The 23,126-nt window shown below is 33.2% G+C and overlaps 1 protein-coding gene across 1 annotated transcript; it reads left to right on the top strand.

The window, feature by feature from the left end:
• Nucleotides 1–543: 543 nt before the first annotated feature.
• On the top strand, nt 544–22,529 carry LOC132737749 (protein bark beetle-like). The gene is made up of 18 exons (XM_060725086.1): nt 544–598; nt 737–1,189; nt 2,689–2,870; nt 3,472–3,662; nt 4,140–4,490; nt 4,853–5,106; nt 6,135–6,432; nt 6,913–8,235; nt 8,725–8,885; nt 9,157–9,394; nt 9,679–10,422; nt 11,455–13,956; nt 14,435–15,107; nt 15,446–15,618; nt 16,106–16,200; nt 17,028–17,235; nt 18,254–18,561; nt 18,961–22,529. The coding sequence occupies exons 2-18, from the start codon at nt 815–817 to the stop codon at nt 20,641–20,643; spliced, it is 9,759 nt and encodes a 3,252-aa protein (XP_060581069.1). The 5' UTR covers nt 544–598; nt 737–814; the 3' UTR covers nt 20,644–22,529.
• The last annotated feature ends 597 nt before the right edge of the window (nt 22,530–23,126 follow it).

Genomic DNA, 23,126 nt, shown 5'->3' with positions numbered 1-23,126 from the left:
GTACTTGCGACAGACTGTAAACTATGTCGCGGGAAAACGCTCTTGAGAGCATCCGTAGAATAAAAAAAATCCGGGGGAGCATGCCCCCATACCCCCTAGAACCACCATATTGGCCGCACGAATACCAAAATCGTGACGACGGGCCTGCATATATACGATTGAAGAGTACGCTGCACACTCCGCTCCCGAAAATGAATACCTGTACATTCCTTTCACTTGACAGTAATTAAATCACTACCTAATTTTAATGCCCTCAGGGTTTACGTGCAGGAAGGTCAAAGTTAAACCTAGTCAAATGTATGTCATTAAATTTCGTTTAATAAACTTATATACTGTTTATTTCATACAAGAAGCTAGTGTAAAATATAATATTTAAATTACTCTAGGATTTGATCCTTTCAGTAGACCTAGATCTCGCTGGCGCGCCGAGCTCCCAGCTTGTCCTATTTTAAGTAACACGCATATCGTTGACACAGCAGTAAGGTATTCCCAGGTAGGTCAACCGTTTATTGGTACCTGGCCTTATACAATAAATTGTATAGAAAGCCGGTCGCAAACCAGGTGACTTAATGATAGTCAACCATTTTGAATGTAGGAGGTAGATTGACTTCGTTTATGTTTGGTATTTGTTGTATTTCATTCACACTATCACATTTGAGGTTCTATGTAATATGTTAAATTATGAATCTATGAATTTGACTGTTAATTTGATTTCGCCCATCATTTTGTATTACAGGTAAATTACAGGTAAATTTCAGAAGTTGCTGAAATTTAATATGGGAGATACGGAAGTGACTAATTAGGTTGAAAAACAATGAAAATGGGTGCACTACTGTATACGTATATTGTAGTGGTAATTCTGTCATATTTTGTGACAAATGTAGTTTCACAAGGATTGATAACACCACCTGTGCCAGGTAGGGACCCTATAGAAGCCAACGGGAGACTGTATAACCTCCACTATGTGCCATCAAAATGTGTGGACCCCTATCTGCTGGCACAATCTGAATTTGGCGGTGGAGGAGTAGTAATAAAAAACCAAAAGGTTCTGATGGAAAAATATGGACCCTACTTTATTCAAGGAAATATTGAAATAGCGCCATCGGGATGTCTGGTAATCATGCCAGGCACTAAGATGTATTTTGGACCTGGATATGGTATCCTTGTAAATGGAACATTAATAGCTAGAGTGAGTAGATTTCAGTCCATTTTATATGTAATAAGTTACATGTGCTTTAAAAAATTTATACCATAAAGTTAGAATTACTCGAGGTCTTGCCATAAAATTTAGAATACTTGAAATCAGTATAGGAGTATTAAATTTGATTGGTTTGTATCAGAAATGTCTGTGAAAAGTTGCATAGTAAGCATTTTGAGAGAGACACTCTTGAAATTATCAAATTAACAAATGACAGTTGGCTTCATAATTTGGAAATAGAAACATGTCTGTTAGATTTAAGAATAAAATAGATTGACATGGATCACTTTCAGACTATTTTTTGTGTCGCCTCTACGGAGTAGTGGCGACATATAGGGATCACTTCTCCGTCGTCTGTCCGTCCGTCTGTCTGTCCGTCTGTCCATCACAAAACTTGTACGGACTACTCCTCATAAACTACTGGTGCAATTTCATCCAAACTTTACAGGAATGATCAGTACCAAGTCTAGTTGTGCATATTGTCAGCATTTTCCGGTTCAATGATTTTTGTCAGAGTTATGGCCCTTTAATAATTTTTATTTTTAAAGTTTGTCCGGACTACTTCTCTTATACCACTAAAGCAATTTCAATGAAACTTTACAGGATTGATCTGTAGCTCAAGTCCTTGCGCATATTGCACGGGTTTTCCGTTTGAATGATTTTTGGCCGAGTTATGGCCCTTTGATAAAAGGTGTTTTTTCTGTGTGTTGCCAGATACGCAAAAGCTTGTCCGGACTACTCCTCATAAACTACTAGTGCAATTTTATCCAAACTTTACAGGAATGATCAGTACCAAGTCTAGTTGTGCACTTTCCGTCTGTCTGTTTGTCTGTCAGGCCATCATGAGGCGACACATGTGATTACTGATCGCTCTTGTTCTGATTTAAATGCCATTTTGCACTATTATAGTTTAAACATATTTTATTGCATTTTAAAATACATGATTACAAACATATTATACAAATAATGAGTATATATCAAAATGCAAAAGTGTTGGGCAACAAGTTGTTACAACATTAGATTAAGCCATTCCCACATTTTGCACTATTCATTGGTTTATTGCAATTTTACTCAAATCAGAGCTGTGCTAAATCTGTACTTTTTATATTTAATATCCAATGCATTTAATTAACAAAATCAAAAGCTTCCCCAATCCACACAAGTGCAATATCTAGTTATTTAACCCAGGAAATAGTCTTTTAGTGCCAGTTAAAAATGCAGTAAATCTTGATCCCTAAAAATTTGACATTAATGTGTAGATTTTGCCTTGCCTTTAAACAAATTGCTCAGAATATCAATTTCATTTGAGTTATATACACTGGTAACCCACTGAGTTACCTTGCTTTAAAGCATCTTTTATTTTTGGATAAATTCATCATTTTCCTGTTTGAAGTGTGTAAGTGTATATACAAGGGTGGGAAGTTTAGTGTGAACTCAACTGTAATTATGTATGTGTGTCAAAAATTTAGAATTTGAGATATTTTTTTCAGGGAAGCTATTTACAAGGTGGGAGAATATTGATGACAAAACATCCCAATACCACTCATTCTGTTGGTCCTAATGGTGTTTGGCCGGATGATGCAAGGTTGGTTGATGGAAACACTACCAGGGATGGTAGACTAGACCTCCTGTATAATGGAAAATGGAGAGGTGTATGCACCAACTATAACAAGTATGTTTCTGTTTACTTTTAGAGTTAGACAGCTGATTATTCAGCTGATTTTGTTTAATGAATTTGGCCTGGCCTTTATATTTGGAACAATCCCAGACATAGAAAATTCCACTCATTCGCTCGTTATTACGAGTAGAATATAAGAGAACTCGATGCAGGACAAGTAAAATAATGGTGCCTGCACATTAGATTTAGAAGCTATTCATCCTGCAGGAAAAGTATCTCTGAAAATATATTTTTCGATGCCTGAATCCTTTCATTCTTTGGAAAATAATAATATTTCTGCACTGAATGTCATGCATTCAACATAAAATTGCTTTTTGTTTCTTGTTCGATAGGTTTTTCATATAGAAAAATAATTATGCATTAATTGTCCAATAGAATTATGAAGAAATGCAATCAATTACGAAATTTCACTTCATGATTACGGAAGAACATGATAATGCCTCAATTTACCAAGGGTAACATTATAAGGATTCTTAAACTTATATTATGTACATATATTAATAAATATATATATATATTTCTTGTGCTTTTTCTGTTGATTATTTTTCTAAGGACATTTGTCCAGATGATTAATCTTTCTATTCTTTCTTTTCAGTTTTACGGAAATAGATTTGAATGTCACTTGTCGGCACCTTGGTTTTGCATATGGCAATTTTACTTACCATTCGTTTGCAAGGAATGAGACGGATTATATGGTGTATGAAAAGCCAGCTTGTCTTGGTTCAGAAAACAGTTTATTTGAATGTCCTGGCAGGATAAACATAAAATCTGGACCTACTGTTTGTGGTAAGTATAGTATACATGTCCAAATATATTCCCATATTATACCTTTTCAATGTTTAACAACCTGTTTATTCTATATCTAAATTACATTGAAATGAAACAAGATTCTTTCAATTTATTGAGATTATTTTGTTGTAAATGGCTTTTATCATTGACATTGTAACATTGAAAAGTTCAAACACTTTTAATTGTCCAATACAGTAACAGGATAACTATATAGTACATGTATATTTGATTCTGCAGCATCCAATATGGAAATATATTCGATTGTCACATGGTACAATTTAAAGACCAGCGATTGGATGTTAATAAATGATATAAAACAGTTATGATAAATTTCCTTGTATTCTGACGTTACTAGTTATATGACATATTATTATAAAAATAGTAATGATAAGCATGTTGTATTGAAAATATGGTGTATAAGATTATTGGCTCTAATGGCAAATGTTACATATTTCTCTTCTTTTATTTTATTAGATGGACAGCAAGTTGTTGGATTTCAATGTGCTGGTCTTCGGCCGGATCTTGCCAAAGATCATTGGAGAGGGATAGAGTTTTATAATGCTACAGTCGACACAATCTTTGATCAGAAAAACCTTTTCTATAATTCGTCAATTTCCTTCCTCGAATACCTTGATATTTCATATGCTGGTCTGGATATTTACAAGGTTGATGGTTTTCACCATGGCATGGGAAGCATCAGCGCGAGCCCATATGTGCCAATCATGAACAATATCACCATTACCAATGGTGCCTATGACGGTCTGAATCTGACAGATATTCGAGGGGAGATTCATATAGCCAACTCTACCATTGCAAAGAATAGAGGTATTGTTTGTCTCTTATCATAAGTAGATAAGAACGCATTAAATACTTAATATTGAATACACCTATAATAAAAAAATGTAATAAACTAAAAAACTAAAACTCTCTCAGACACTGCCTGTATAGCCAATGTTAAAATTATATTTATTATATGATATTTGGGAAACGATTTTCTTAAATTTCATTTTCTTGACTTTTTTTTTTTGCATTTTATTAAGGTGTGGTAAAGTATGGCTACAAGGAAAATACTTCCTAAATTTTTTATCATTTTTTATAGAGTGTAAAATTTTCTTTCTAATCTTCTTTTGCATTATTTACTAGCTGTATTTGTTTCAGTTATTTAACTGTTTATCAACTCATTTCAGGTTACGGAATGTTTATCAAGTCACATGTTGGACGAACCCTGATCAATATGACAAATGTGCTCGAAAACTGGGGCGATGGTGTAAAGATGTACATCACTAACTACACAATTAATGAATTTAATCGGGATTATCCGTCGTCTGAATCGTTCTGTAGAACCCCATCCTCAATTTCTCTCTCGCAGTTTCCTGCCATATTGTATGAGGATGTTATTACACCTACTGGGGAAAAACCTTTTGGGACTTACTGTAATAAGGTAATTAATGCACCTTATTGTATAACAAAAATCAAATTAATCATAAAAAGTCATTTTGCATATGGCTTTTTTGTGTTGTACTTTTTGCATTGTACACTTTCGCATATGTTTGGAGGTATGATAATTGATGCAGAAAATCTTCTCAATTTTGGTTTATGCTGGTTAGTTTTATCTTCTGGGAACATGGAACACTGACTGATAATAAATTGTTGGAATTTTTAGGCCAGCTAAATCAATTGAATGTAAACTTGTTTCTTTAAAGAATTTTTTTTTAAAGCTGCATGCCTCCAGAATAGCCAAAATAGTTCAAGAAATTCAATCTTTGGAAAAATGTATTAAAATCTTAAGAAAAGTAAAAAGATTCAACATTTAATTAATTACTTACACGTTTTGTGCGATTAATGGCTGATTTTGCAGTATCAATCAATATAATTCTACTGCATTACTAACGCTGTAAGAGTTATTTATGTATATTTTGACCTCTTTGGTTATTTACGTGGATTGTAATTGCCGTTTGCAATGTGTATATAACTTTCTTTGTTGACTTCACAGTATTTTACTTTTAAATACATTTTCAAATTTTCATGAAAATGAGCATGAATCTGGGGGCATGCTGCTTTAAACAGTGAAAACCATTACATTGCATTAAATAGTAGTGGTTATAAAACACTTTATTGGAATGATACTAACTCTTATGATATTTATAACCATGTATTTGCATATACATGTATAGTAATAATAATAGTTGAACTGTAATCATGCTCTTTGCTCTCAAACTTCATGTACATGTTTGAATTTCATGTTAAATATGGAACTTTTGCAATTCAAGCTGGCTTACTGTTGATTGGTGGTTCTACAAAGGTGCTTTATGTTTATTGACATGTGATAGAGAGTGGCTAACTGAATCTTCTTAATTCTCTTAAAGTATGATTGAAATTGTTACAATATCTATACCATGTCAATGTGACACAAAATTATATCCTTAGTATTTTGATGGTCATATACATGTATTTGAACGTTTTTTTCAGATATATACAACAGTACCTGGTAAAATGATAACCCTTCACACTATCATAAATGAGAGGGATCCGGAAGCTTCCGGCAGAATCATCATTCGAGATGGCGGACAAGATTCGAAAATCATCCAAGATTTTCCCATAGATAATGGAACATTCCCACAGTCTATTACTACAAAGACAAATATAATGTTCATCCGAATGGAATACTCCTTGCCACCAACTCCGCCAAGTGGTGTTGATCCGACAAAAAGATGCAAACACCTTAGAGCCTGTATTAGATTTATGCTCGAACTTACAACTGATTTTGGTAATGTATTGAATGTAACATTATTATTTTCTGATTAAAATATTCTTTGACTGTATATTTTATGTGGTTATTAAAATGAGCTATACACTTCTGAGAATGGGTAGATATATAGAAATCACTAAGAAACAATAAATTGATAATCATTAATTTTGCATGCTTTACTTGAATATAATTCAGACAATAAGAATAAATTGTGAAACTTTATGCTGATAGCTGCTCAGTTATTTATACTTATAATATGGAGTATTCCATATTGACAGCAGGAAAATTCATTTTATTAAATCAGAGAAGTAAACATTTCTTGATACATTGTTGGTAAATTGCTTCACTAATTTTTGTTTGTTCCTAAACAGTGTTGCAAGAACCTTCTAGATTCAAGTTTTTTCTTTCAGTTTTATATTCTAGTACTTAAACAGCTATGATCATGTTAGATTAATTCCTTAACAGCATATAAATGACAATGTTTACATATCTTTGTAGGTCCAGACACTGAGCTTAGGATTATTAACACTACTGTGGCCAATAATACTGGATATGGTGTAAATGTTCAGGATGTGAGATCAAAAGTTGCTCTCAATGCATCTGTTATATCAAATAATCGTTACGGTGCCGGTTTACGTATTTACCAAGGAGCAGCAGAAATTGCTGTGAATAATACGATTATAGAATATAATGAACAGTGTGGTGTAAATATTACGTACTCTGGCGGATACCAGTTGTTTAACATGTCAACAATTTCAAATAACTATGGTTACGGAGTGATTACTGAATATTTGAGATTAAATAGGACTCGTATTGAACTTATGCAAAAAATTGAAGTAGTTAAATCAATTTTTAAAATGAATGAATGGACAGCATTTAGAATAGGTAATTACTGTCGTGGCGGGGAATATTTGTTCAATTTAACGTATTTTGGTCACAACAAGCATGAAACTATTGAGTACCTGTCGTGTAACATTTCAACTTTACACAATACTAACTTCAGTATGGCTTTCAATGTATTTGAAAATAATAAGCGACATGCAGTCCTTATGTCACCTGTTGTGAACACTGTTGGAACTTTTACGAATAACACATTTAGAAATCATACACTAGGAGTTCTGAGAATGAATAATGGCTACGATTTTATTGAGAATCGCTGGTATAAAGAGTTTGATGTTCAGTATAAGATATTTGGCAATCTATTTTATGATAATAGTGGCCGTTACGTCGTAAACTTTCGCTTAAGTCAGCCAGGACCACATCACTTTTTGGATTTTAAGTTTAACAAATTAGTTGACAATTATATAACAGATCCATTTATGTATCTGAATCCCCGTAGTAAGGCAGACGCAGTGATAGTTGCATCGTCTGGTAACATCGAAGTACAGCGGAACTGGATATATAATCCGGGATCAGTGCGTGATATAGCAACCCATTTGGTAGATCCATCAGTTATCATAAAAGCAAATTATAATTGGTGGAACACAAGAGATCATGGAATAATTTATCGAAGACTTTTCGACCAAAAGAATCGTTTTAATTTAGCTGAACTGGAATACTATCCAGTCCTTAAAGATGAATGGCTATATGGGACATACGATACAAGTGATGAACCGAAACATAGATGGACGTTTCAGAGAGGTTCGAAGATAGGTGGTGTTTTAGATGGTGTGTTTACAACAGATAGTAGAATAAAACGATACACTGTTGATAGAGATATATTTGTGCTGCAAGATGCAGTGCTCAATATAGAGCCAGGGACAATATTTGAATTTGAGTCCTCCATCGGTATGGTTGTCCATGGCAGATTGAATGCTGATGGTAAGGAAAAAAGATGGGTTTTTATATTTTGCTCTACCATTCTGATAAAATTTCAATTGCACATCAGTTGAATCACCTTTTAGTGATTTTACCTTACTTGTACAATAATTTTAAATGTCTTAACTCAGGTAATGATGGCCAAATATTTTAAGATAGTATTTTATAATGTATTTTATTTGTAATCACCATTTATATGGTTTCCTAACCATCAGTATCAGTGAGTGTTAAAATTTAGTGTATCAAATTACTTTATAACTTAAAAATTCTTTAATTATTTCATTTCAATTTTGACTTGATGTGTTTTTAGAATTTTTTGGTTATTAAATATTGTGTAGGTAAAACATTTCTCTTTACTTTTCAAGTGTTATTTTCAAACATTGAATCTTTACTATTATTATAGTGTTTGACGATTGTTTGAAGTGAAACTATACCTTTACAAGTATAATGTTTATGCAAATACATGTCAGCACAATGTTTAATCATTTACAGGAGCAGTTTTTCCAATCAAATTTAAACTGTATGAGGATGAAATCCTTCCGCTCGCAAATCGTTCAATCTATGAGAAAATTAGACTGGTTGAAGGTTTGACAGAATTTGAAGGTAGACTTGAACTCAACATGACTGGTGAATTTGGCACAGTCTGTAATAAGGTTTGATATTTTTCTTTTCTATTTGATAACCTTGTTTTTGACTATGATATTCTGCTGACCTTGAATTTCCCTGCTGCCTACAACTTTAATGACAGACTGAATTTAAAAAGAATTTTAAAAGAACTCTGGTTTTTACTGCACAAATAAGAGTAAGATATAAAAAAATCAATGCTTTCACAAGATAAGTTTGTTTTCTTGTAACTGTTCAGCATTTACAGACACTCGATTCATCTTTTTTTACAGTCTTGTAAGATAAAAGATTTTTTTGCAGGGATGGAGCATTCAGAACTCAGCTTTAGTTTGTCAACAGTTGGGACTGACCTACAATCCAAACTTTGGCGTTCCTTTGAAGAAAATGTTCGGACTTTCTCAAACAATTTTGCTGAGTCACGTTGACTGTGATGACCTAGATGTAGACATATTTGAGTGCAAAGCACGGAAGGTTGGCGAGTTTGAATGTGATCACACTATGGATGTATTCATACGCTGTCAATCTCCTTCATGGTCAGGTAAACAGTTTTTTTGAACATATTCAGTTTTAGACCCAAATGAACTACTTTCTATGGACTAAGATATTGATCTCTTTTATCTGTTACAAAGTTTTTATCTCATTAAATCTTTTATTAAACTTAAACTCTGGTTTCAAAGAATTACTAAGGTGACAGTTTTTTTATTTGGAACTTTGATATTGTTTGTTTTTCAGGAATATTTTGTCTTTCAAGGATTGATAAGAAATTACCAGTTGTAAAAACTCCCATAATGCAGTTTTAACTACCAGAATTTCATTTTTCAGGGTTAACAATACCGGCTATTCCCAGGTACGGTCTTACAGCTGAGTCGAGGATCAACCATCTAACAATTGAAAAAGCTGGTCTTCTAGACTTCGTTGACATGACTTACTCCCCTGGTTTCCGTATTGACTACAATTTCTATTCTATGTCTCATATAACAGTGAAAGACTGTGTGTCGGACGGGATCAACATAAAATATAGTAACCCATTCAGCAGAAACCAGTTTGAGCATATTACTATTGAAAACAACCTTGGCAATGGAATTTTAACCAGAAGTCCGTTTTTGAAGCTTTCTCATTTAACTTTAACAAACAATGGTAAAGCTGGTTTCATTTATGATCCGATGTTCACAGAATATGAGGCATTGAGTGTGAGGAATTTTATATATAGGAACAGAACAGTGCCTATAACCCAAGTATCTCAGATTAAACTAGGCAATCGAGAAATGCAGTTTCTGACTTGCCCAGCAAGTCAGACTGAAGAAGAAGCAACATACTGGGTTGAAATTTTTGCAGAAACAAACACATTCAGAGTAGTTGTGCAAGTATTTGACTATAATCCTCAAACAAGTATTGAAAAAGTTACTTTCTATGATGGGAGAAGGTCAGAATGGCAACAGCTGAAGTCATGGACAATAGAGGAGGACCTTGTTGACTTCCCTATAGTTTCTCAAGGTCAATTTATCACAATGAAGGTCACTGTCAGGGGACTGAGGTCAGGACGTTTGGCACTGGCTGTTATTTCAAGTAAGTAGTTTGTTAAAGAATGAGACACTAAATTTATTAAAAAGTATGGTAAATTATTGTGAAATATTGTCAATGTATAGTTCAGTAGAACTTAGGTTAGTCAAAGTTGAAGGGACTTGCGTAAAAACTTCGACACATCAGAACTTCGACTCATAAATAGGTCTCAATTTGATGACAAAATTTCGAGCTGTTTATGTATACAAACAAGTTACAAAAGGCGTAACAAAACAAAAGGGAGATAACTATCCCAGCTTATTGTAAAAATATCCCCGTATGATTATCATGCGACACCGGGTCACGGAAGTTTTCAAATGAAAGTAGTTCTTATTGTTTACTTTCAAATACCACTACAGCAATTTGAATGGTAACAATTAAAGCACTTTATCACACATTTAAACGCAAACAAAGGCTGTTAGAACACAAGGCTATGTAATTAACACCTGTCATACAAGTTGATCGGAAATCATCTTCGCAGCTAGAAAAGGTGTGAAAAAAGTCTCGAGATCGAAGTTGTCAAAATAAGCAAAGGACTTCGACTTATTTGTGGTAAATTGTACTTGATTTATTCTATAAGGACCTCTCAAAAAGTTCGACACATCGAAAAATTCGACACGTAATATTTCGAATCATATATAGGTTTTAATAAGGAATATATAGGGGGAAAAATCGGGACTTTCATTATACTTTGACACATCGAGAAAATTGACTAACATAGAAGTTCTACTGTATTATTGGTGATTTTTTTTCAAGGATATATCATAAACTTGTTCTCTTACTTGGTAAGTAAGTGCCAGTAAATACAATGTACCAATAAATGCTGTCGATATGGTAAATGAACATAAATACCATCATTTTGCCCGCCCTGATTCAGATTTCATTTTGATAAATCTAATTTTTCCTAAATTTGATTTGGAGATTTTTTAGTCAGTCAAAGATTTTAAATTCAACACAGGAAAAGAAAAAATTCTTAGATATTATTACATTTTATTTGTCACAATTGATAGTCAGGTTTTTCTTTTTTTTCTTTTTCAGGTGGTTCATTAGAAGCTTTGAAAATGCATTCAATGATACATATATACAATGCAACTATAAGAAACAATGAGCGAGGTGTTGTAACAAAACATTACAATAACCCATCCAACGAAAAAATGGAAATATTTCACCGAGCCAAACATGAGGAGATATCATTTGATTCTATAAAAATTGAAAACAGTAAAGAAGAAGCAATGTTCATACCAAGTTTGACAAAGTACCATTCAAATTTCATACCAACCTTTGAGGAAATGACGAGGCCTGAGAGAGTTGGTGCAATCACTTATAACATCAAATTTTCAAAATTTATTAACAACAAGAAAGGAATTCATGGTGAACATAATCACGTGGATTTTGCGAACAATGTTTGGAAATGGAATGTGACATATTTAGAAATCATCGGGTGTCAAAGTGGCGGCTTTGAGATTGAACTGCCGAGGGTGAACGACATGTATGAGAGGCAATTTCACTCTGTTTCATTCACTCAGTCTAAAGCTTTTAATAATCAGAATTTTGCGTTTGGAGTGCTTGGTTACTATGCAGTCGTTAATATATCCAACAACAATTTTTATGATAATATTTGCAGAAAAGGCTTAATGACATTGGATGGAATGGAGAAATCTTTGAATTTTAATGACAACAGGATGGAAAATAATAACTGCAAGTATGTCGTTGATTTTGATTTGAAGAGCCATTCAGAATACTCTGAGAATGTGGAAGGATTTTTCAGGAATAATGTGATTATCAACAATAGGTATAATTATGTTACACAAGGGTTAGGGACAACAAACACCCCAGTAACATTTGCTGTTGCTATTCAAGGTGTCCAAAATATTACAGCACGAAGAAATGTTTTTGAAAATCGTGAACTTCAATATGAACTGGTAGCAGGAATAACTTCACTTACTTTAGACAGTACTTTGGACGTTAGAGAAAATTACTGGGGCACCACAGATCAGTATATGATAAAAGAAAGGATTTTTGACTTTGATGATTGGAATAATTTTGCTATTGCTGAATATTTCCCTTTTCTGTCCATAGCAAACCCTTCCGGCGATATTTCTAATGATCAAGAAATAAAGATCGAGTTAGATTTAAATCACCTGGGTGGACGTATTTGGAAAGATTTGACTTTACCTGCTCGTGGAATGCCTTACATTGTGTATTCAGACCTAACAGTGATGCCTGAAGTTAAGTTTACACTCCAAGCTGGTACTGAGCTCCAGTTTTATCCAAATGTTGGTATTCTTGTTTTAGGACAGCTTGTTGCTAGTGGGATTCCGAATGCAAGAATCAAGTTCGGTCCAGTTGACACTGGGAGACAGAAGCGACAGATTTCATCTTCTTCAGATTTCATGGCAGCCTCTGATATAAGGTTAAGTGGACAGAAGGATAATGAAGGATTTTTGGAGCTGTATAATTCAACTTCAAAGTCATGGAATATTATGTGTGATAACCAGTTTAATGAGAAAACAGCTGAAGTTGTGTGCCGTTCTTTAGGGCTCGAGACTGTTAATGTTGATGTCAGATTCACAACATTATATGATTATTATGTTTATGGAAAAGCTATGTATTTCTTAAAGGAATTCTGGGGATATGCATATTATTGCAAAGGTAATGAAGAAAATCTTGATTTATGTATGAAAAGGATTAACTACAATATCAACTCTTGCATCTTTGCCGCTAACTATACCTATATACATTGTGGGGAGAGAAATTTACCTCAAACGATGGACTATTGGGGTAATATAAGGTTTGCTCCTTCAAATTATGAAGAAGAATTGAATCCATTTATAAGAGAGAAAGATCGTTCACGTCTGCAGTACGTGGACATTGATGGCGCTGGTATGCTTCATGGTGAAAAGGTGGGAGCTATCCAGACAACATATGTCAGTCCAATAATGAACAATAATAACATTACGCGAAGTATTTTAAATGGTATGGACATCATTGCTCCTAGACATACTGTTGATATAATAAACCAAAACATATCAGGAAATCTAGGTTATGCCATCAACATTCTTGTTTTAAACGGAGATTCAACGCCTTCGATGACATCATCATTTATACCATTGAGCACAAACACAGTTCCATACAACTTGTATGGATTAGTAGATATTTGCCGCAGAGAAAAAGAGATAACACTCAACAACAGGTTGATTTTATTTTACAAATATTCCCAATCAGCTGTGGACTGTGTAAAAATCATCAGAGGACTTAGCAGTGTTGGGGCCAAATCAGTTGCTCTACGTTTCTTGCAATTCAGTCTTTTCCACGATGACTTTTACAGAAACATGGTCGAGATATTTGACGGAAAAGATATCTCTGATGATAATATGCTGGCACAGCTTACTGCCAACAGTGCACAGGATCAGATAAAGTTGAAGTACACAAGTAGTAGCGATTATCTGACTGTACATGTACACGCTTCACCTTCTTATGGTTTCTATGGTTTCATCGCTGAAGTTGTCACTATACCATTGTCAGGACTCACATATCCAGGTATTTATCACCCTCTTTATTTCATATTAAATGTTTTGTGTTTTTTATGAGGTAAATATAACAAGTTTCTGGGTTTTCACTTAACGAAAAAAATTTGTTATAGTCATAAGAATTTCAAATCATTATATGATTTTAGTAGTGTATAAGGGAAAGAATATATGCAGTACCTTTGTTTCAGCCTTATTCAGATGACATGGCTGCTTATCATTCATTAATAAAAGTGATTGTTTAGGTTTATGGTCTATATTAATGTTAGTCAAACTGTCTTGTTACTTGTCATAATTAACATCCTATTAGTTTATCCAATGACTTGTGGCTCAACATTTTTGTACGAAATAAGGTATGGAGGTGCACCTTTGGTTGATTTTCACCAGGTAACCTAAAAAAATGTCAAGTGACCATAACAGTGTTCTTGTTACTTCTAACCTAATGTTATCATAAAGTGATATTATCTTTATGCACACATTTTCTTTTGCAGATGACACTATTTTCCATAACATTAAGCATACCATAATGAAAGGTAACCAGGATGGCGCTATACTGTATAACAATGTTGGTGAAATTACCCCATCGCTGTTTGTAGATCATTGTTGGATCGAAGGAAATGGTGTGGCAATACTGAATCTTACCTCTCCTCCAGTTATCAATGTTGGTCTCCAATCTACTAAGAAGTTCAACTTTCAAAACAGCTTTGTCAGTAGAAATAAAGGTGGGATGTATGTTGAAGCAAGAACTTTGTCTGCTGCTACAAAACTACTTGCGAACATAACAAATAATGTATTTGCCTATGGTACCAATGGCGAAGTATTAAATTTGACAGGACACCATTATGAAAAAATTATGCTGTATGAAAACTACATATATAATAACACGGCTGGAGACTATCGTGACATTATACACGTTCAAAATGTTGTCGTTAACTTCACGTTTAACACTGTCACCAGAAACACGGGACATTATATTGTGCGATTATATAACACAGAACAGACAGAAGCCACACAGGAGTACACACGTAACTTGTTTAACAAAAACAATGCCACAGCCCTGTATAGAGCATTGTTTCATGTTGGCAGTGGAAACCCAAAAATTAATCATAACTACATGGTTAATCAAGAATGTGACTTTGAACTGGAATCAAATCCAGTCAATAGGTAATTATTATAACTATTAATCAATTTATGCAAACTATTAAGTTTTTTCACACTTCATGCTTTAATTGTTTCCTATTTAAACTATGGTCCATGTGTGTATGCATGTGCGTGTTTTTTTCACGAACTATTGTAAAATGACATTAATGTTTTAAATGTGAATTGTGCTATTGAATCAGATTTCTGAGCGGTAAGTGGTGTTAATATTTTGCAACACATTCCTATGGTTTAAATATAGGGTCAACTGAACAATGTAAGGAACTTCATGAATTGAAAACTAACTTATAACAGATGTTGCTATGGGTATAAGAAATGAGTCCCACTGACATATTTTATTTTAGACTGTCAAATGGTCAACCAGCTTACAGTTCTCCAATAGATGCCACAAAGAACTGGTGGGGATCTGAAAGTACTGGCTATGTTAACGGGAAAATCTGGGACAAATTAGATAATAATTCTCTAGTAGCTGTAGACTATATGCCTGTGAAAATCAACAATGAGTCACTTATTTATGGTGAGTACCAGTTATTTTTTTCAGTTAAAGAAGATTTATCTTAATAAAATTTAATGGTTTTGAAATATAAATTAACATGAAATAGTGGTATTGCAAATTCTCAATGATTTTCAGTTTCATTCTCTATCAAAAGGATTAAAAAAATCTGGAAACAAAGTGATCCCTCGGAAGCATTAATTACAACAAAATTACATAAGAATTGCAGACTCGGTTTAATTGAGTCTGTACATGAGGGATAATCCAAAAGCCATCGTCTTATTTCCAAACAATAAGTAACATAGTGTGTGTTTAAATATGTTTACATATTGTAAAAAGTGAGTGATATACTTTTGTTTAGAGATCCGCTTAACTTTTTCATAATTGCATTGGTGTCTTGAACTAACAAAGATTGTGATAAATCAAAACATCCTTGTCTATTAACCATTTGACACCATGATATACTTGTAGTGTGATTATTAATTGTGAGGTAATACAATTTATTTTTCAGGAAAGTGTGCACCAGGATGGTTCCTGGAGGACAATAGATGCTATAAATACATGGGGGCAGCATTACCATATGCTGAGGCCAACCAGTTCTGTAAAGTAAGGAAACTACATTCTCATGATTGTTGTCCAGTGAAGCTTTAATTTCTATATTTTACCCATACCATACTTAATATCTTGGTGGCGTGGCGGAGTGGTTTAAACGTCAGATTAGTAATCTAAGGATTGATGACCACATGGGTTCAAATCCCTTCAGGGGCAAGCCGTTGTTTTCTTGAGCAAGAAACTTTACATTCTTTGTTCAGTACTGGTTGGTTCCAGGAACGGATTCGAGAGTGTTTCAATAAGCTTATAGCTTCTAACACAATCTAACTTAAAATGAATTTGAGTAAACTAATATCTTTAAGGTAATTGTCCATATTTCAATATGGTTGGATAAAATTATTAATAATTTTTTAAGAAAAAATTCAAAATATGAAGTGACTGAATAGTTAACAGTGCAAGCCAAGATCAGTTGCCATAGATGTGATGTCTGATTTTGCCTTGCACTGGTTGCATGGGCACAATCTGATGCTGCCAGCAGGACAAGAGTTAAATGCTTATGTTGATAATGACTTGCCATTGCAAATAATACAGAGTAACATCTTGAAATTAAAACTCTTGACGGACACAATGATAAGTTTCAAAAATAAAACCGAGTAAGTCCATTTTACAGGTCAAGCAGAATAAGAGCTTATATTCAAAATCAATAAAATGAAACTGGTTTGGTTGCATTAGGTTGCTTCCTTTCTAATCTTTTTTGTATTGATTGTAAGTGTCATGTATGTTAATGTGTCCTTATGTGATGGATAAAATATGTTTAAACCAATAAAATGAAACAAAAGTTACCTTATTTTATTACAAATTGTGTACTTTTTTTCCTTCAGGAGAATGATGGTTTCTTAGCAGAAGCAAAGGGAAGAGTTGAATTCTTGAAGTATTTATTACGTCTTACAATGAATGTATATAATGAGAATAAGCGTGTCTGGGTATACTCGGAGGTGACATCTGGACGGTGTAGTGCCATCGAGAAGAATTACATCACAGAGGAATATGACTGCTATAATGTCTTACATCCTTTTATATGTGAGAAAGGTAAGCAAATGTTATATCCTTTTATATGTGAGAAAGGTAAGCAAATATCATATCCTTTTTTTTGTATGAGAAAAGTGAGACAATGTTTACAGTTACACTTTTTTCATCTGTGAGAAAGGTAAAGACAATATTACATTATTTCATATGTGAGAAAGGTGAGCAAATACAACAGCCTTTTATATATCAGAAAGGTAAAAATATTTTGCATCATTTCACATGTGAAAAAGGTAAGAATTGTTACATCTTTTCATATGTCATAATGTGAAGTCAAGGAAATCCGACATCATTTCATATATATGTAAGAAAATATAACAGCTTTTTATATGTGAGAAAAGTAGGGAAAATGTTACATTATTTATATGTGAGAAACATGAAAATATGAGTGTCTTTTATTTGTGAGAAAGGTGAGAAAATGTTCATATTAGTGAAAAGGGAAGAAAGTCTTGCATCATAATAAATATGGGAAAGGAAAGAAAATGTTACATCCAGGAAATTAAACATCAAAATGAAAAAAATGTATATCATTTCAATTTAAGATAAAAAGTGTAAAAAAAATGAATAAGTGATTGATCAGTGCAACCTTTTTGATTTTTGAGATATGAGTGTCAAGAAAATACATGCATTCATATCGCAGGTTTGATAGATTAAAAATTGTTAAATGTCCTACATAGAGGCAATGTAACGTTTTTATAATATTCTTAGTTTAGTTTAAACAATATTTTATTTGTAAACATTGCATTAACATGATAATTGCCAAATAATAAATTGTACGGATTGAGTAGGAAGCTTGAAAAGTTTTTTTTGGAAACTCTCTGCTTATAATATAATGCTACATATTTTTAAGATCATGAAAACCACATTGTTGACTGTACATACATAATGTTATCTAACTCTGTATAATAAATTCTAACATACGTATGATGCTTTGAACTTGAACATTATGTTTCTGGTATTTTATCAGCATTGATATATACATGTACATGTATAACTTTAACATGTTATATGTGTATTATTACAGATCCATACATCACTCCTCCAGATTCGTCTATATATGCAGCAGTAATAGGTATAGCAGCTGGAGTATTTGGTGTGGCTGTCGTTATTATAATAATCCTGGCCTGCATGTGGTGCGTCAAATCCAAGCGCCGCAAGAGGGAAAGATTTGAACGACAGTCTTCAATAAGGTCATCCATTAAAGGGTCAACTATAAAGTCAAGGTCAACAATGAGCATGTTATCTGAAGGTCATTCAAAACGTAGACTTGATCAGTTGTCTTTGTCGTCATCAAAATATTTGTATGATCAGAAATCACTGGGAGCCTCGCAGGTATGTTATTAAATGATTAAATTACCTGTGTTGATATCTTAACTATTTAATTCAAGAAAATATTTTCTCACAGTTTAGTTTCATCTTAAATTTAATTTTGTATTGATAAAAATATCAATGACTGAAAAAAGAGATAAGATAATATTAATTATAAACATGTCACAGCTTAGTTCTGTTTATAAAATGCAAGTTGTCTCCCTTGGATCAAAATTGTTTAAACACCTTTCAGCTTTTCTCATTTCTTGTTAAACCAAGAAATAAAAGCGCATAAATATGAGTTAATTTGGGCATTTAAAATAATATTGATGTTTTGAAATATAACTTGTAATGTCATTAATTATTTAAAAAGCAATGATATTCTTTACCCTTATTATTAATGCTTTGAAATTTTGTTTTTAGATGAGTCTTGGTGGTGTGACCGAGGATGAAACAACAACTGATCCCAGAGAAGCACGGCGTAAGTTGAGGCAGCGTGCTGAAATGGCTCGTGGAAGGAGAGATAATGAATCACCTAGATATGATCGTCATGACTTCCGAAATGGTAACGCTGGTGGTAGGAGAGGTCGGGAATATAGTGAAGATGTCAGTGATGATGAACCCATTGCTAGAGGTCGACCTGATAAACATCATACAAATGGAGGCTATAAAAACTCTGATGAAAGTCATGACTATACGGAGCGTGACAGTGAGGATGATGATTGTGTGAAGAAACCACTGACAGATAGTGATGACGAGGATGACAATAGGAGCAGTTTTACACCAGTGAAATTTAAACCTAATGTTGAAAAAGAGTTAGATTCCATACAGATGAATGCCAATGGATCAATACAGTTTAGACGTCAAGATGACTCTGGCAGTGTTGATCTGAGTGGGAGACAACTTCAGAGGTCAATGTCCAGTTTTAGTGCTCATGATTCACAAGATAAAGGTTCTACTGCAAGCAGTCAGGGTAGTGGGATAGACAGAAGAGATTTACCAACACCTCCATTACCTATGAACATCCCAACTAAACCAAGCATCGCAACCCGTCCACAACCTAAACCAGTTCCGGCACCAAGACCGAAACCATTACCTTCTGCAAGATCATTTGGTAGTAAGGAAAACTTAGGGGAAATAAAAATGAATAACTTAAGTCAAGATGAGGCAAGTGATTTCCGTGGAAGTAGAGAGAGACTTGATGATGTTTTTAGTGGTAGAAAAGCTCCAAGCAGGGAGAATTTGAACACATTTAATGAGCCATACAAACAGTCAAGTAACAGAAGTCGTGAAGATTTAACTGACACTGGATTAGGTGTTGGTGTGGATTTATTGCCACGCCATAATAGAAATGTAAGAGATGTAGATGAAGGAAGGGACTCCCCTCTTCATACAAGTCGCGAAAATTTGCTTCCTAAACGAAAAGACAGTGACAGTTATCGACCCCCAAACTTAAATAGGAGTCGTGAAAATATCTACCAACCTGATCTGTATAATCAGGCACCAAATTCTGGTACAGGACGACCATATCAATATCAGGGAACTGATCCAGGGGTGGAGTATATGGGACGGCAAACTCCACAGAACACAGATTACAGTGATGCAACAGGGATTGACTATTTACCTAGGGACACGAGAACTCCGATGAAAAGTCGGTTTATGATGGGTGTGCCTCAACACAATACAGACAATCAGCCACAATCCTACACTCCATATCAGACACAGGATCCTGGTTATCAGCACAGTCCATCAGCTTATAAACCTAGTTACCATGACAACAGTGCTAGGTACGAGCCAGACTCGTACAAACCTCGTTATCCTTCATCCAGTGCAAGCGAAAGTATGCCTCCTCCCCCGTCATTTGGCAGTGGAATAGACTACTTACCTAGAAATAACTTTAGTCCTTCCTCACAAATGGGTGATAGGTCAAAGTCACGTGAAAATATTTCACGGTCAAGGGAAAATCTGTCTCGTTCTAGAGAAAATTTAAGTCGATCCAGGGAGTACTTAAATGCAGGTCAAAGGTCATATGATAATGATTTGCGAGAAAATTCTACTGATGTTGTGAAACCAAAGCAACAGAAATCAATAGAAACAGAAATCTAAAATATTATATCAGGTTAGACATAATAACATATCAAATTTTTACATATCAACTAATATTTTTGTTTATAAATGCGATTTTTTATATTTATAGATCCATTTTGTTAATACATATTTTTTTTATGTAAATAGAAACTATATATATGTTTTAAAGCAGACAGTTGTGACACAAGGTTGTGATGTAAGTAGTGTAGCACATACATGTATTTATGATTTATTTATACAAACTGGTGATTCATGTGTAAATTTAGTTCAAAGGGCTCAGTTTAGGTGACTTTTAATGACTTTTTATTATTGAAAGAAATAAAATCTTCATTTTTTTCCTTAGATTTGACTGGCGGGTTTTGCTTATGTCACTCTCACAGTCACTGTGTATTACAAATTGAAAAACTTTCTTCTTTTGTCAAGTGTTTGTTTTACATATGGGGACTACAATATAATACATGTTTCTATTATATTTTTGTTAAGTTGTATTTGATGTTATTTGAAATACATGTATCCCATATTTACTTGAAATTTTCAGATTATTTTTAACTATTTTTTTTTCTCTCAATAATTAATGTGCAATAAAAATGCATAAGTAAATATACATGTAGCTTCATTATCAGAATATCATAAAGTACAGCTATTTACACATCATACATACACTAACCATAAGTCTTGCTATCAATGTATATAAAATAATTATATAAAATAATTAATAATGATATAAAATAATCAGTGTTAAAACAGACTATGTGAATGTTCCTGCGATGTATATATTTAAGCTTTATATATGTTTTAATGAGAAAACAGGGCAGTTTAGTGTATAACCTGTATATTTACTTGACTATTTTGACATGTTTATTTCCCTTGTCTTTTTATTTTCTCTGTCTTTTTAAAGGTTGATCTTGTTCATGAACTGTTTCTTTAGAAAAAAGGGGAACTCATCTAGTGAAAGTTTGTTTTCTAAAAATGATGTTGTCAGAATATTTTTCTAAAAATTGTTTAAATAATTGAAAATATTCCGCTTCAACGGGTTAAATTATTTATTTTACATATATGTAACGTGGTTTTATTTGTGGTACTGTAATTATACATTTCATCATAGATTATAAATAGTGCTATGTATGTACATAGCATATGCATGCACGTTGAGCTTTGTGCCTGAAACGAAATGCATGTATCATAATCTGTTTATTTTATAAAATAAATAAGTTGAATCCAGGGAGTTATTAAATAGCTTTAATTAACATAAAACTGCTTATTTTATGTAAGTAATTCGTACAAAGATTTTTAAAGAAGAAATGTGATGAATATTATTATTTTCATGGTTAAAAAAATGCTTTGACTCAATGTGATTAAAATCGGCGCCTGATTGACATTTTACCATACTAGGCTGTTATAGTAAGTAAGTAGATCTGAACTTAAGTCAGCTTAAGAACAGTCTCTAACCAATATGTAATACACTAGTAGTTGATAGGCTTTATTTTACTGAAATATCTCAGTATATAATAAACGTTTCAATTTAAGTATATACTCTATGCTATATATATCAGAGCTTTTAAAATAGGTTCATAATTATTCATTCCTTTTACCACATGTAGCTTAAAAAGCACTGAATATATTAAAAGTTCATATAAACATATTGTATTATAATGTTAGGGTTTTTTATTGAAAATGTTTGATAAAACTAATGATTCAAGCAATTATGTAAATTAAATTAGTAGATTTAAATGTATATAATCAGATAGTGTACAGGTATATTTGTATATAGGTATAATTTTTATTCTGTCTATATTTTTTTTTACATTCCATTCTGTCTTCGCCATTCATTCCTGTTTTATGTATACAAATTCCATTTTTATACTTTATTCTTACCAATAATAATAAATGAAAATTGAAAAATTCTTATTATGTGTTATTTTCTTTGTCTTAATAGCATATGGCAACCTGTTTTAGTTTAAATCTTGCTGAGGACACTGAATTGTTCCATGCGAAGATCATATTTATTTAGCATATTTATCAAGGTTAATGATATGTTTAAGACTTCATACCCTTCATGTATGTCTCGTTTATTTCTCATTTATATTACACTCGTTACTTAACTCACAACATTCCGGGGATTGGCAGATCACACTACTGTATGAGCGCATCTGCGGATGATTTTAGTTTAAATGTAATTCTGTGCCAAGAAGCATGGAGTGTCACCAGCAATATCGGAGTCTTCGGCATTTTGATTAAATCTCCTTCAATGTTTTTACGTTTATCGTTTTATCCACCTGCATGGCAAAAGTGGTTTATGACATGGATTATCTTCTGACATCAGGACATGTACAACATGATGACCAGCTTTTTCACCTCGACAGCATCAACAAAGAATATAAATTCTATAACCTTGCCTACATAGTAAGATTGTTCTAGAAAAATAATTATTCACATTTCATATGAACGCATGCCTTGTGTGGAAATGACAAAATCTTTGAAAATAAAATATGGCATAGGTA

Source organism: Ruditapes philippinarum, unplaced genomic scaffold (assembly GCF_026571515.1).
Source record: "Ruditapes philippinarum isolate M1 unplaced genomic scaffold, ASM2657151v2 ctg1792_1_1_1_1, whole genome shotgun sequence".
Taxonomy (NCBI): Eukaryota; Metazoa; Mollusca; class Bivalvia; order Venerida; family Veneridae; genus Ruditapes; species Ruditapes philippinarum.
Note: the sequence above shows the minus strand (reverse complement) of the source record. Positions and strands in the feature narration are given on the sequence as shown.